Here is a 15347-nt window from a genome sequence, read left to right on the forward strand (position 1 = left end):
AATCAGACCATAGATTCTCCCGTGTAATATTACATAGGCATGTTCTTACTCAGCATTTGGGGGTAAATGTATCAAGCTGCGAATTTCTGGCGGTTTTGAAAAAGTGGAGATGTTGCCTATAGCAACCAATCGGATTCTAGTTAGTACATTCTACAAAATGACAGCTAGAATCTGATTGGTTTTTCAAACTCGCAGTTTAGTAAATATCCCCCTTAGAGCTTTGGCAGTTTGATACGTTTACCCCTTATCCACTATACGCGCTAATCACGTCTACACTTGTAGCGTTTACGGCTTGTTTAGTAACTGGGGCACCATCCTTCCTGCTGTGGATATTCGCAGTCACCGTGTTATTCCTGTATAGAAACGTTTGGCTTGTGATGACTATTAATATCCTTATTTCCACCATGGGGTATTTTATCTTCTATAAATATATCTATATAGTGTATATTCTGTGTACAGTGCTGAGTTGTTTGGTTGGCACTATATGAACAATGATATATATATATATAATATTTGTGCTCAGTTTCTGATAGAACAGAGGAGACGGGACCTGGAAGAGCGCCGGAGGTTTCCCCTGGAGCAGCGACTGAAGGAACATATCGTGGGCCAGGAGACCGCCATCGCCACGGTGGGCGCAGGTAATACAGTTACTGTATAACTGTTGGTGATTGGCGCTGTGTACGGAGTATAACACCAGCGTTGTAGATGCATAATAAGGACGCATTGTGCGGGGATGTCGGGGGGCAGAGAACGCACAGGGGGGTGAAACTGACACAGAATAAATAATACATGTAAACCCAAAGAGCTTACAATCTACTTTGTCTAAGGAATAGGAAATAATCAGGATTGTTATTATATTACTAGATAACAGTGTCTGGGGAGAGTGACACATTAGACATCAGACTGAAGCTAACGGTAGATCCGTGCACCCCTGTCCTGGTAGAACATTATAATAATGTTATATCTTCTGCACGCGGGAGCCCGCAGGACATAGCAGAGGAACGGATCGTGCAGCTGAGAGCTTTACAGCTTTCATAAAAGCTCTGGTCCCCTTGTGGCTAATCCTGGCGCCCTGGCGTGCTGCCCCCGTTCTATATATAGGACAGTTCCTAATCTCTCTCCGAGGTGGCGTAGAGAGGCCGTGTTATTACCCACAGAGGTCCCATGAACGTGTCTGAGTCCATACAGGCCACGCCCTGTACGTGTTGTCTGCCGCACTTGGTGTCTGTGGGAGGCGCTGGCGTGGAGCTCGCAGAGGATCTGTAATCGGCTCCTGTCCTCAGGAGAGGTGGAAGGAAGAGGACACTTATAGTGTATGTGCAGAAGGTGGATCTTTACAATGATATTAATGTTTATTTAGCCCACTGTCCGGCATTAGTCATTTCCCTGGTCAGACTAATGACCTGCTCGATATCTGGTAATATCCTGACAGTCCCGCAAGGTGCTGGGAACGGATTTACTTCCTGATCTATTGTGAGGAAATCTCCCCTGATCGTTCCAGAGTCCCGTGTGCGCCGTCTGCGTCCCGCGTGCGCCGTCTGCGTCCCGTGTGCGCCGTCTGCGTCCCGTGTGCGCCGTCTGCGTCCCGTGTGCGCCGTCTGCGTCCCGTGTGCGCCGTCTGCGTCCCGTGTGCGCCGTCTGCGTCCCGTGTGTGCCGTCTGCGTCCCGTGTGCGGTATGCTGCTAGATAGTGTCTGGTAATCCCCATGGCAGGGTCTCCCTGTGCCCTCGGTTATAACCCTGACGTTAAGGGCCCGGTGTGAGATTATGAGACAATATCTGTTGTATTTTCTCCTCTGAGCTGTGATTGTAAATGAGCGACTGGACGACAGCTGCAACCAACCTGACACAGACCACGTCGCCAGGTGCGCAGCTTCTGCAGATCTCTGCGCACATCCCCGTTATATTATCATCATCATCAACATTTATTTATATAGCACCAGAAAATTCCGTAGCGCTTTACAATTGGGAACAAACAGTAATAAAACAATAATACATATATAGTATAATATAGTGTCCTGAGAGTGAGGGGACACCGGGACTGTCTGTATTACATGTGTCCTGAGAGTGAGGGGACATCGGGACTGTCTGTATTACATGCGTCCTGAGAGTGAGAGGACACCGGTACTGTCTGTATTACATGCGTCCTGAGAGTGAGAGGACACCGGGACTGTCTGTATTACATGCGTCCTGAGAGTGAGGGGACACCAGGACTGTCTGTATTACATGTGTCCTGAGAGTGAGAGGACACCGGGACTGTCTGTATTACATGCGTCCTGAGAGTGAGGGGACACCAGGACTGTCTGTATTACATGTGTCCTGAGAGTGAGAGGACACCGGGACTGTCTGTATTACATGAGTCCTGAGAGTGAGGGGACATCGGGACTGTCTGTATTACATGCGCCCTGAGAGTGAGGGGACACCGGGACTGTCTGTATTACATGTGTCCTGAGAGTGAGAGGACACCGGCACTGTCTGTATTACATGCATCCTGAGAGTGAGGGGACACCGGGGCTGTCTGTATTACATGTGTCCTGAGAGTGAGGGGACACCGGGACTGTCTGTATTACATGCGTCCTGAGAGTGAGGGGACACCGGGACTGTCTGTATTACATGTGTCCTGAGAGTGAGGGGACACCGGGACTGTCTGTATTATATGTGTCCTGAGAGTGAGAGGACACTGGGACTGTCTGTATTACATGCGTCCTGAGAGTGAGAGGACACCGGGACTGTCTGTATTACATGCATCCTGAGAGTGAGGGGACACCGGGACTGTCTGTATTATATGTGTCCTGAGAGTGAGAGGACACTGGGACTGTCTGTATTATATGTGTCCTGAGAGTGAGAGGACACTGGGACTGTCTGTATTACATGCGTCCTGAGAGTGAGAGGACACCGGGACTGTCTGTATTACATGCGTCCTGAGAGTGAGAGGACACCGGGACTGTCTGTATTACATGTGTCCTGAGAGTGAGGGGACACCGGGACTGTCTGTATTACATGCGTCCTGAGAGTGAGAGGACACCGGGACTGTCTGTATTACATGCGTCCTGAGAGTGAGAGGACACCGGGACTGTCTGTATTACATGCGTCCTGAGAGTGAGAGGACACCGGCACTGTCTGTATTACATGCATCCTGAGAGTGAGGGGACACCGGGGCTGTCTGTATTACATGTGTCCTGAGAGTGAGGGGACACCGGGACTGTCTGTATTACATGCGTCCTGAGAGTGAGAGGACACCGGGACTGTCTGTATTACATGCGTCCTGAGAGTGAGGGGACATCGGGACTGTCTGTATTACATGCGCCCTGAGAGTGAGGGGACACCGGGACTGTCTGTATTACATGCGTCCTGAGAGTGAGGGGACACCGGGACTGTCTGTATTACATGTGTCCTGAGAGTGAGGGGACATCGGGACTGTCTGTATTACATGCGTCCTGAGAGTGAGAGGACACTGGTACTGTCTGTATTACATGCGTCCTGAGAGTGAGAGGACACCGGGACTGTCTGTATTACATGTCCTGAGAGTGAGAGGACACCGGGACTGTCTGTATTACATGTGTCCTGAGAGTGAGAGGACACCGGGACTGTCTGTATTACATGTGTCCTGAGAGTGAGGGGACACCGGGACTGTCTGTATTACATGCATCCTGAGAGTGAGGGGACACCGGGACTGTCTGTATTACATGCGTCCTGAGAGTGAGAGGACACCGGGACTGTCTGTATTACATGCGTCCTGAGAGTGAGAGGACACCGGGACTGTCTGTATTACATGTGTCCTGAGAGTGAGGGGACACCGGGACTGTCTGTATTACATGCGTCCTGAGAGTGAGAGGACACCGGGACTGTCTGTATTACATGCGTCCTGAGAGTGAGAGGACACCGGGACTGTCTGTATTATATGCGTCCTGAGAGTGAGAGGACACCGGCACTGTCTGTATTACATGCATCCTGAGAGTGAGGGGACACCGGGGCTGTCTGTATTACATGTGTCCTGAGAGTGAGGGGACACCGGGACTGTCTGTATTACATGCGTCCTGAGAGTGAGAGGACACCGGGACTGTCTGTATTACATGCGTCCTGAGAGTGAGGGGACATCGGGACTGTCTGTATTACATGCGCCCTGAGAGTGAGGGGACACCGGGACTGTCTGTATTACATGCGTCCTGAGAGTGAGAGGACACCGGGACTGTCTGTATTACATGCGTCCTGAGAGTGAGAGGACACCGGGACTGTCTGTATTACATGCGTCCTGAGAGTGAGGGGACATCGGGACTGTCTGTATTACATGCGCCCTGAGAGTGAGGGGACACCGGGACTGTCTGTATTACATGTGTCCTGAGAGTGAGGGGACACCGGGACTGTCTGTATTACATGAGTCCTGAGAGTGAGGGGACATCGGGACTGTCTGTATTACATGCGCCCTGAGAGTGAGGGGACACCGGGACTGTCTGTATTACATGCGTCCTGAGAGTGAGGGGACACCGGGACTGTCTGTATTACATGCGTCCTGAGAGTGAGGGGACACCGGGACTGTCTGTATTACATGCGTCCTGAGAGTGAGGGGACACCGGGACTGTCTGTATTACATGCGTCCTGAGAGTGAGAGGACACCGGGACTGTCTGTATTACATGTGTCCTGAGAGTGAGGGGACACCGGGACTGTCTGTATTACATGCGTCCTGAGAGTGAGAGGACACCGGGACTGTCTGTATTACATGTGTCCTGAGAGTGAGGGGACACCGGGACTGTCTGTATTACATGCGTCCTGAGAGTGAGAGGACACCGGGACTGTCTGTATTACATGCGTCCTGAGAGTGAGAGGACACCGGGACTGTCTGTATTACATGCGTCCTGAGAGTGAGAGGACACCGGCACTGTCTGTATTACATGCATCCTGAGAGTGAGGGGACACCGGGGCTGTCTGTATTACATGTGTCCTGAGAGTGAGGGGACACCGGGACTGTCTGTATTACATGCGTCCTGAGAGTGAGAGGACACCGGGACTGTCTGTATTACATGCGTCCTGAGAGTGAGGGGACATCGGGACTGTCTGTATTACATGCGCCCTGAGAGTGAGGGGACACCGGGACTGTCTGTATTACATGCGTCCTGAGAGTGAGAGGACACCGGGACTGTCTGTATTACATGCGTCCTGAGAGTGAGAGGACACCGGGACTGTCTGTATTACATGCGTCCTGAGAGTGAGGGGACATCGGGACTGTCTGTATTACATGCGCCCTGAGAGTGAGGGGACACCGGGACTGTCTGTATTACATGTGTCCTGAGAGTGAGGGGACACCGGGACTGTCTGTATTACATGAGTCCTGAGAGTGAGGGGACATCGGGACTGTCTGTATTACATGCGCCCTGAGAGTGAGGGGACACCGGGACTGTCTGTATTACATGCGTCCTGAGAGTGAGGGGACACCGGGACTGTCTGTATTACATGCGTCCTGAGAGTGAGGGGACACCGGGACTGTCTGTATTACATGCGTCCTGAGAGTGAGGGGACACCGGGACTGTCTGTATTACATGCGTCCTGAGAGTGAGGGGACACCGGGACTGTCTGTATTACATGCGTCCTGAGAGTGAGGGGACACCGGGACTGTCTGTATTACATGCGTCCTGAGAGTGAGAGGACACCGGCACTGTCTGTATTACATGCGTCCTGAGAGTGAGGGGACACCGGGGCTGTCTGTATTACATGTGTCCTGAGAGTGAGGGGACACCGGGACTGTCTGTATTACATGCGTCCTGAGAGTGAGGGGACACCGGGACTGTCTGTATTACATGCGTCCTGAGAGTGAGGGGACACCGGGGCTGTCTGTATTACATGTGTCCTGAGAGTGAGGGGACACCGGGACTGTCTGTATTACATGCGTCCTGAGAGTGAGAGGACACCGGCACTGTCTGTATTACATGCGTCCTGAGAGTGAGGGGACACCGGGGCTGTCTGTATTACATGTGTCCTGAGAGTGAGGGGACACCGGGACTGTCTGTATTACATGCGTCCTGAGAGTGAGAGGACACCGGGACTGTCTGTATTACATGCGTCCTGAGAGTGAGAGGACACCGGGACTGTCTGTATTACATGTGTCCTGAGAGTGAGAGGACACCGGGACTGTCTGTATTACATGTGTCCTGAGAGTGAGAGGACACCGGGACTGTCTGTATTACATGCGTCCTGAGAGTGAGGGGACATCGGGACTGTCTGTATTACATGCGCCCTGAGAGTGAGGGGACACCGGGACTGTCTGTATTACATGCGTCCTGAGAGTGAGGGGACACCGGGACTGTCTGTATTACATGCGCCCTGAGAGTGAGGGGACACCGGGACTGTCTGTATTACATGCGCCCTGAGCGTGAGGGGACACCGGGACTGTCTGTATTACATGCGTCCTGAGAGTGAGGGGACACCGGGACTGTCTGTATTACATGCGTCCTGAGAGTGAGGGGACACCGGGACTGTCTGTATTACATGCATCCTAAAAGTGAGGGGACACCGGGACTGTCTGTATTACATGCGTCCTGAGAGTGAGAGGACACCGGCGCTGTCTGTATTACATGCATCCTGAGAGTGAGGGGACACCGGGGCTGTCTGTATTACATGTGTCCTGAGAGTGAGGGGACACCGGGACTGTCTGTATTACATGCGTCCTGAGAGTGAGAGGACACTGGCACTGTCTATATTACATGCGTCCTGAGAGTGAGGGGACACCGGGACTGTCTGTATTACATGCGTCCTGAGAGTGAGGGGACACTGGGACTGTCTGTATTACATGCGTCCTGAGAGTGAGGGGACACTGGGACTGTCTGTATTACATATGTCCTGAGAGTGAGAGGAAACCGGGACTGCCTGTATTACATGCGTCCTGAGAGTGAGGGGACATCGGGACTGTCTATATTACATGTGTCCTGTGAGTGAGGGAACACAGGGACTGTCTGTATTACATGCGTCCTGAGAGTGAGGGGACACTGGGACTGTCTGTATTACATGCGTCCTGAGAGTGAGAGGACATCGGGACTGTCTGTATTACATGTGTCCTGAGAGTGAGGGGACACCGGGACTGTCTGTATTACATGTGTCCCGAGAGTGAGAGGAAACCGGGACTGCCTGTATTACACGTGTCCTGAGAGTGAGGGGACATCGGGACTGTCTATATTACATGTGTCCTGTGAGTGAGGGAACACAGGGACTGTCTGTATTACATGCGTCCTGAGAGTGAGGGGACACTGGGACTGTCTGTATTACATGTGTCCTGAGAGTGAGGGGACACCGGGACTGTCTGTATTACATGTGTCCTGAGAGTGAGGGGACACCGGGACTGTCTGTATTACATGTGTCCTGAGAGTGAGAGGACACCGGGACTGTCTGTATTACATGCGTCCTGACAGTGAGGGGACACTAGGACTGTTTGTATTACATGTGTCCTGAGAGTGAGAGGACACCGGGACTGTCTGTATTACATGTGTCCTGAGAGTGAGGGGACACCGGGACTGTCTGTATTACATGCGTCCTGAGAGTGAGGGGACACTGGGACTGTCTGTATTACATGCGTCCTGACAGTGAGGGGACACTGGGACTGTCTGTATTACATGTGTCCTGAGAGTGAGGGGACACTGGGACTGTCTGTATTACGTGTGTCCTGAGAGTGAGGGGACACTGGGACTGTCTGTATTACATGCGTCCTGAGAGTGAGAGGACACCGGCACTGTCTGTATTACATGCGTCCTGAGAGTGAGGGGACACCGGGGCTGTCTGTATTACATGTGTCCTGAGAGTGAGGGGACACCGGGGCTGTCTGTATTACATGTGTCCTGAGAGTGAGGGGACACCGGGACTGTCTGTATTACATGCGTCCTGAGAGTGAGAGGACACTGGCACTGTCTATATTACATGCGTCCTGAGAGTGAGGGGACACCGGGACTGTCTGTATTACATGCGTCCTGAGAGTGAGGGGACACTGGGACTGTCTGTATTACATGCGTCCTGAGAGTGAGGGGACACTGGGACTGTCTGTATTACATATGTCCTGAGAGTGAGAGGAAACCGGGACTGCCTGTATTACATGCGTCCTGAGAGTGAGGGGACATCGGGACTGTCTATATTACATGTGTCCTGTGAGTGAGGGAACACAGGGACTGTCTGTATTACATGCGTCCTGAGAGTGAGGGGACACTGGGACTGTCTGTATTACATGCGTCCTGAGAGTGAGAGGACATCGGGACTGTCTGTATTACATGTGTCCTGAGAGTGAGGGGACACCGGGACTGTCTGTATTACATGTGTCCCGAGAGTGAGAGGAAACCGGGACTGCCTGTATTACACGTGTCCTGAGAGTGAGGGGACATCGGGACTGTCTATATTACATGTGTCCTGTGAGTGAGGGAACACAGGGACTGTCTGTATTACATGCGTCCTGAGAGTGAGGGGACACTGGGACTGTCTGTATTACATGTGTCCTGAGAGTGAGGGGACACCGGGACTGTCTGTATTACATGTGTCCTGAGAGTGAGGGGACACCGGGACTGTCTGTATTACATGTGTCCTGAGAGTGAGAGGACACCGGGACTGTCTGTATTACATGCGTCCTGACAGTGAGGGGACACTAGGACTGTTTGTATTACATGTGTCCTGAGAGTGAGAGGACACCGGGACTGTCTGTATTACATGTGTCCTGAGAGTGAGGGGACACCGGGACTGTCTGTATTACATGCGTCCTGAGAGTGAGGGGACACTGGGACTGTCTGTATTACATGCGTCCTGACAGTGAGGGGACACTGGGACTGTCTGTATTACATGTGTCCTGAGAGTGAGGGGACACTGGGACTGTCTGTATTACGTGTGTCCTGAGAGTGAGGGGACACTGGGACTGTCTGTATTACATGTTGCAGTTTTTGTCACATTGCTCAGAATACACCTAGAATTGTGCATTCCCAGAAAAGTGCAACTGGAGGGTGCAGATTCTTCCCCTTAGAGTTTTAGTGATGTATTTGGGTTACTGGCCCCTGTCCAGTCTGAGAATTTAGGCTGTGTGCTGACCTGCAAATCTTGGATCGCCTCTGCTACCTCCACATGGATGTCCCAACTTGTCCATATCTCCCTCACCATCAATAACCTCACATTTGTCTGAGCCCCCTCCTCAGTGTCACACCCACCCTCTCGCAGACCTGCCGCCTCCACCATGGACAGTACCTGCGCCCATGAAAGAAGGGTCGTGGGTTCTGGTCACTGTGAGCTCTTCCAGTCCCTCCTGCCCTTCAACCCATCACTCATCTTACGTCCTTTCACTCTGTCCACGGTCTAATCTCACATAAGACTGTCGGACCCCATTATATAACATCTAAAGTATATCCAGGTGACCAGAGAAGCGGAGAGCCACAGCTAGAGCCTTACAGAAGCTCTCTACCCCCAAACCAGCCGGTGCTCCCAGCAGTGTCACACCAGTATCATGTACGTGAGCGTTCTCTGGTCTGACTCTATCAGGCAGCGGTACTGTCCTCTCCCCCCATCCCCTATACCACACAGACAGAGGATTCAATATGGTCATCATGAGCCCAATACTGCCAACTTCACATTTGGTTCATTAAACTGCCTGTGTGCAGTATTTATATTATACATTCTATATTATTATAGTACTTATAGCATCACTCTCTCACGTGTCCTGTCTGGAACCTCCATGTAACCTCCATGATTTTGTTACTCCTGTCCGACGCATTTCACACACTTCAGACCGTACACGACGTAAACTGTCTAAAACCCTAACGATGGCATAACATCCTACTTAGATCCTCAGTGCCACCTTATCCTTAGTCCCCTCTACCTGTTGTCTTACACTCTGTGAATTACCCCTCCTCCCTACTGCCCCCCAGTGGTCACCAGCATGGGATGTGCCACGTTACACTGCTTGTATGAGTGACTGTATTGTAAACATGTTTATTTAGCTTCACTTAAAGATCATAACTCACCGAGAGAGGTCAGAGTGCACTTAGTTTATTCATGAGGAATAGAATTAAAAAAGATATTGTATAAAAAAAAAATGTGTCTGAGGTAGGTGAGCGATGAAGAGACCGATTCAGAGTTAGGTGCAAATATTTCCCAGGTTCAGAATTTGTAGCTCAGCAAACCACTTTGCACTGCGAGGAGCACTGCAAACACAAACGTCTGCATGCTGCACATGTATACTGTCCCGCTTTATTCTTACACTGACTTCAGAGTTGGGCCCATAATTTCCCGACCTCTATACAGCCCTGTGTGTTAGGTAATAAGCTCTTTGGGCAAGGCCATCCACCCTGATGTTTCTGCAGGTTACCCCATGTCGGCAGTAGCGGCAGCATCGGCCGGGGGTACATACACAGCACTGATGTATACAGCAGCAGTGATTATTACTCTCCAGCCAGGGAGCAGGCTCTGCCTGCAGGCAGCTGCAGCTAATTGTTGGTCTGTGATGAATGGTCGGTGTCTCTCGCTGTCACAGGTGGTGTCAGCCCAGATTACGGCTGCTCACTTTATGCCGGCCCTGATTGAATTATGGGAAACGTGCCTTATATCCCCCCAGCAGCCGCGGGATATCTCGGCTCACAGAGCAGATCGGAGCTGTCCCAGTATGTTCTGCCGCTGCAGCAGCTAAGTGGAAGGGAAAGATTTTCATTAGCCGATGTGTGTTGATCACATTTCTGTGCATGGTGTGTTGAGGGGATTAACTCTTCACGCTCCTTGAACATCCTGCATAGGGTGATGTACCCTGTACAGAGCAGCCCCCGTCCTTATATAGACCTGTACGTAGTACGTGGGGTGCAGAGTGTTGGGTCTGCGCCCCTCCGTCTGCTTACGCCAAGGTCCGCTGCCCCTGTCTCTCCATAGGGATCATTGTGCTCTCTGCAGTCAGTGTGAGTGCTTACTACAAGGGAGGGGGTGAGGGCAGATACATTACCAGTTTGGTGTTATGTACATAGAGCAGAGACATCTGGGCTTTATCCAGCACAAGGTGAGCAGATGGCCAGTCAGTAACTTACAGAGTTCTCATGTCTCCATCAGATGCCATCAGTGAGAGATCTTTCAGTTATTTCCATCACAATCTCAGGGGGAGACATTATTGCAAAAAGACAAATCTGGGCCACCCATCGCCATGACCCGCGCTGTCAGATGATTGATATCAGGTTCCATCCCCTCTGCTAATGTTTACCTACGTACACTCTCCATGTTCCTCTTATATGAATATGAACAGAGTAATACATCTCCCGGCCGGCCCGGGACGCCCGCATACACCCTCAAATGAATAGATTTGATAAAGCAACATTTATTACATTCACAAATTGGCTGGAACCAATTTCTCTCACTCCGAGCCCTGATAACTGCAGAGGTATTGATTTGTGTAAAACAATACAGAGAATTTATCCGTTCAATAGAGAGCTGTAGGGCCCTGTGCGATCACAGCGATACAAATGTATAAAATAAAAAGCAGTCTCCCCCCACGGCCGCGGCCCCCCCTGCGGGGTGGGAGAGATTTGTTCCTTTGTCTTGTAATTTCTGTGCAGTGAGCAGAAAACACATCGCAGGCGACACAGCGGCCGCTTCCCTGGCTGGGAGATTACGGGGGTAACGGTAAATCGTCTGCCTGTATTAAATAGGAAATAACTGATATGGGAAAAGATATGTGGAAACACTTTCTCCTGCAAAAATTGCTTAGGGAGGAAGTGCAATTATACATTCTACATAAGCACATCTGATATTATTTTATGAAATATTCAGTTATGCACTATATTTGTCCCAAAAAAAAATAATAAATAGGTTTTATATAAAATTAATAAACCTACATTAGGTCTGTGCCACTTTTTACTAATAAGAAACTGCAATCGGCCACAACGTGTTTGGAGGGCTGTACGCACCTCTGTAGTATATGGCGGTGTAGCACCTACATAATGCCCGTAACACCTGGAATACAAGTAGCTTAGACCAGTCCTGACTTTTACTAATGTACTCACTAACAAGTTTATTCTGTAGCTAAAACTGGGCAATGCCGATTGGTCACGTGTGTCTGTGCGTGTGACAGTTGCACTACACACACTTTTTTTTTGATAGCAAATAAAATGCTCACAACAGAGTATTATAAGCCGTCCGATATTTACTCCTCGCCTCCTGTATAGATATGTGTAGGATAAACATTATGTACAGAACTTTCCTTTATCTGGGAATAAAGCATAAATAAATCATGTGACATTCAGGAGCCGAACCTGCAGGAAGAGAACGGTTACAGTGATCGTCCAGAAACAGAGGAACAGGCGCATGTAATAAATATATAAGGATTTATTGTATTTCTGGGTAATGAAAACGACATTTCAAAATATTTGGTCTGTCACCTGCGACGTTAAGTTTTAAACAGGAAAAACAAATTGTCAAACGCTGTATATATAAAATATATATATATATATATATATATGGTAATGCAACATATTGTCCTTTATTGATATAATTATATGTTGCTACTATAATATTATGGGGCCATATTAATATTTGTATAAAGACACAAAATAAATGACATGGACAGACGATGCCATTTATACAAAACTCCTGTACTCCGCCCTGGGCCCCACATTCTCGTGGCCCCCAGTTCTAGTGACGAGGTTTGGATGGTAAGCTCTGCGGGTGAAGGTTGCTGAGACCTTTGGGGTCCAGCTTTCACCTCCCAGATCCCGGCTGCCTGTCATTCCTAACAAGCGGATTGTACCGTGACCCCAGCGCTCGCCCAGATCCTCTCTCCACACCCTCTTTCCGTGTCTCCCTGGCAACCTTGATTGCACATCCAGGAAAAGTTTATCCGAGATGGGCTCTGGGCAGCCTTCCATATCCATACTAACCTGATTAGCCTCCTCCCGGGGCACTGCCAGCTAATCGCATTACTTCCTCTAATGGTCCTGAGGACTTCTGAGTGAGAGCATTGAAACATTGTGTATACTTAGTGATAATTATACTTGCTGTTCTGTCATTGATTTATATCCTTCTCCCTCCACCCTTAGCCGTCCGCAGGAAGGAGAACGGCTGGTACGACGAAGAACACCCCTTGGTCTTCTTGTTTTTGGGCTCGTCTGGAATAGGTGAAGCCTGTTGTTTTTTTTGTTTTATTTTTTTTTCACAATTTGATATTTAATAAATAAAACGACTGTACGGCCAACGCCAAATGTATAATATTACCCCGTACACTGAGGTGAGGAGGTAAAAGCATCGCTTTGTGTCTTTGGCTACTGTCTGTGTCTGTTCAGCAAAGGGCTTAGTTAAAGTTGCACGATGACGTCCATGAGCCAATAGATGTCATCTGATGGTGGATAACCTGTGTCATAACCTACACATTATAGGGGCGGCTTCAATTAGCTGCAAGATCCATGTGCAGAAATGCCGTAATTACGGAACAGGAAATAAGTAATTTTTGTCTGCACCTCTAAGTGTGAAGGTTCTTAGCTGAAACATCATCATCATCATCAAACATCCCGCCAAGACCCATCGTATGTGACCTCGCAGCTAGTAGGATCTCCCCTATAGAGCTAAAATAACTTCCAGCCCAAAATTGCTGTTTAATTTTATTAATGTCCGTTGGCATCCTGACGATTTGTGTACGGATCAGTGCGCAGAGGCCTGAGGCGTTGGCTTGCAGCCTCCTAGGTAACAGTAATATTCAGTCAAGACTGGATAAAGACACATGAATAGTCCGACAGGTTCAGAATAAATGAATGAAAAGTCGGGTCACAGATGACCACGAGACACTCGTGGGGCTTAATATTTTCAGTTTAGTGCAGGAAGGAGACAAGAATGAACCTATTTACTGGAATAGTAAATTGTGGAAAAGATAATGTTGGAAAGACAACAGTAGAGGAATGTATACATTGTTATACTAAACAAAGAGCAGTCCTTAGAATAAACCATTACTTAGTAATATTGGCAGACTACATGGAGAGTTTATCTGTCATTAGTATTCAACACATTTAAATGCTTTGCTTTGCTGTTTGAACTTTTTGACCCATCCCAGCAGCTGTATTTCATGGTTTGTGATGAAAAGGAGATGATCTAATCATCATCAAGATTTATTTATGTAGCGTCGGCAGATTCCGCAGCGCTTTACAATTGGGACACAGTAATAAAATAATACTGGGTAATACAGAGGTAGGAGGACCGGGACCACAAGCTTACAATCTAAATACCGCAGACTATAGTGGAGAGTCAGGGTAAGGCCGAAAGTGCATTTAATCTTCTACAGGGAGTTGATTGAGCAGATTATATTTGGCAATATATTGAAATGTCCCCGTTATTAGGGTCATGAAGTTATCCTGCTTCTGACTTAAGGGCGTAATGTGGAATATAAAGTTATATAATAAATGTATACACAGGTTATGAACCTCTTACTGTGATATATAGGCGTATTATAAGTCTGAGCGAGGATCTGCAGTCTGAGTGCGTTTTATACAGGAACTCCATATAATATCCCAATATTTCATAACTGGGGGACATTATTCCTCATAATCCACACGTTTCATGTTATAAACACCATAGTATTATAATAGTATTGGATTCTGTGACCGGGGAAGGAGATTGGTTGAGGCTGAGTATTGTGAGCAGTGTAATATCCAGGCGAAGTCATTTCATGCAGAAGGAGAAGGTATGAGGCAGAGAAGCTGTGAGTATTGTTCATACAGTCTCTATGCTGAGTATATCAGCTCTGCCTCTCTCTGAGGTGGGTGAAGTACGTCCTACAATGACCCATAGTGATGATATTATCTTTAATAATAATAACTAGCGATGTCAGAGAGAGAAGTGTAAGGATATCTGTAATGGCTGTTTCTATAATTATTCCCACCAGGTATGTAGTAACTGAATGTATTGTTCTGACAGGTAAAACTGAACTAGCCAAGCAGACTGCTCGTTACCTACACAAGGACGTCAAGAAGGTAATCTCTGCCGTGTGCCTAAAGTGTTATAGTCTGTATAATATACAGTGTGTGTATAGGCGTCTGAAGGGGTGTGTGTGTGTGTGTGTATATATAATATGGAAGAGATATATTCCTGTAGAAATCTCTATATATGACAGTAGCTCCAATAGACCAAGAATGTAAAGGAGATTATAGAATATAAAGTTCATCATCACCATCTATTTATTTATATAGCGCCATTAATTCTGCTGCGCCGTACAGAGAACTCACTCACATCAGTCCCTGCCCCATTGGAGCTTACAGTCTACATTCCCTAACATAGACACACAGAGAGACTAAGGGCAATTTAATAGCAGCCAATTAACCTACCTGTATGTTTTTGAAGTGTGGGAGGAAACTGGAGCACCCGGAGGAAACCCACGCAAA

At 48.6% G+C, this 15347-nt stretch overlaps 1 protein-coding gene across 1 annotated transcript in view; it reads left to right on the forward strand.

Annotated features, from left to right (window-relative positions):
* Nucleotides 1-15347, forward strand: part of CLPB (ClpB family mitochondrial disaggregase) — a 71402-nt gene that overhangs the window by 41986 nt on the left and 14069 nt on the right. The window contains exons 7-9 of the mRNA XM_075198349.1: nucleotides 524-638; nucleotides 13020-13097; nucleotides 14884-14939. Coding sequence (XP_075054450.1) covers nucleotides 524-638; nucleotides 13020-13097; nucleotides 14884-14939 — 249 coding nt within the window. The remainder of the gene's footprint in view (nucleotides 1-523; nucleotides 639-13019; nucleotides 13098-14883; nucleotides 14940-15347) is intronic.

This window comes from Mixophyes fleayi, chromosome 2 (genome assembly GCF_038048845.1).
Source record: "Mixophyes fleayi isolate aMixFle1 chromosome 2, aMixFle1.hap1, whole genome shotgun sequence".
Taxonomy (NCBI): Eukaryota; Metazoa; Chordata; class Amphibia; order Anura; family Limnodynastidae; genus Mixophyes; species Mixophyes fleayi.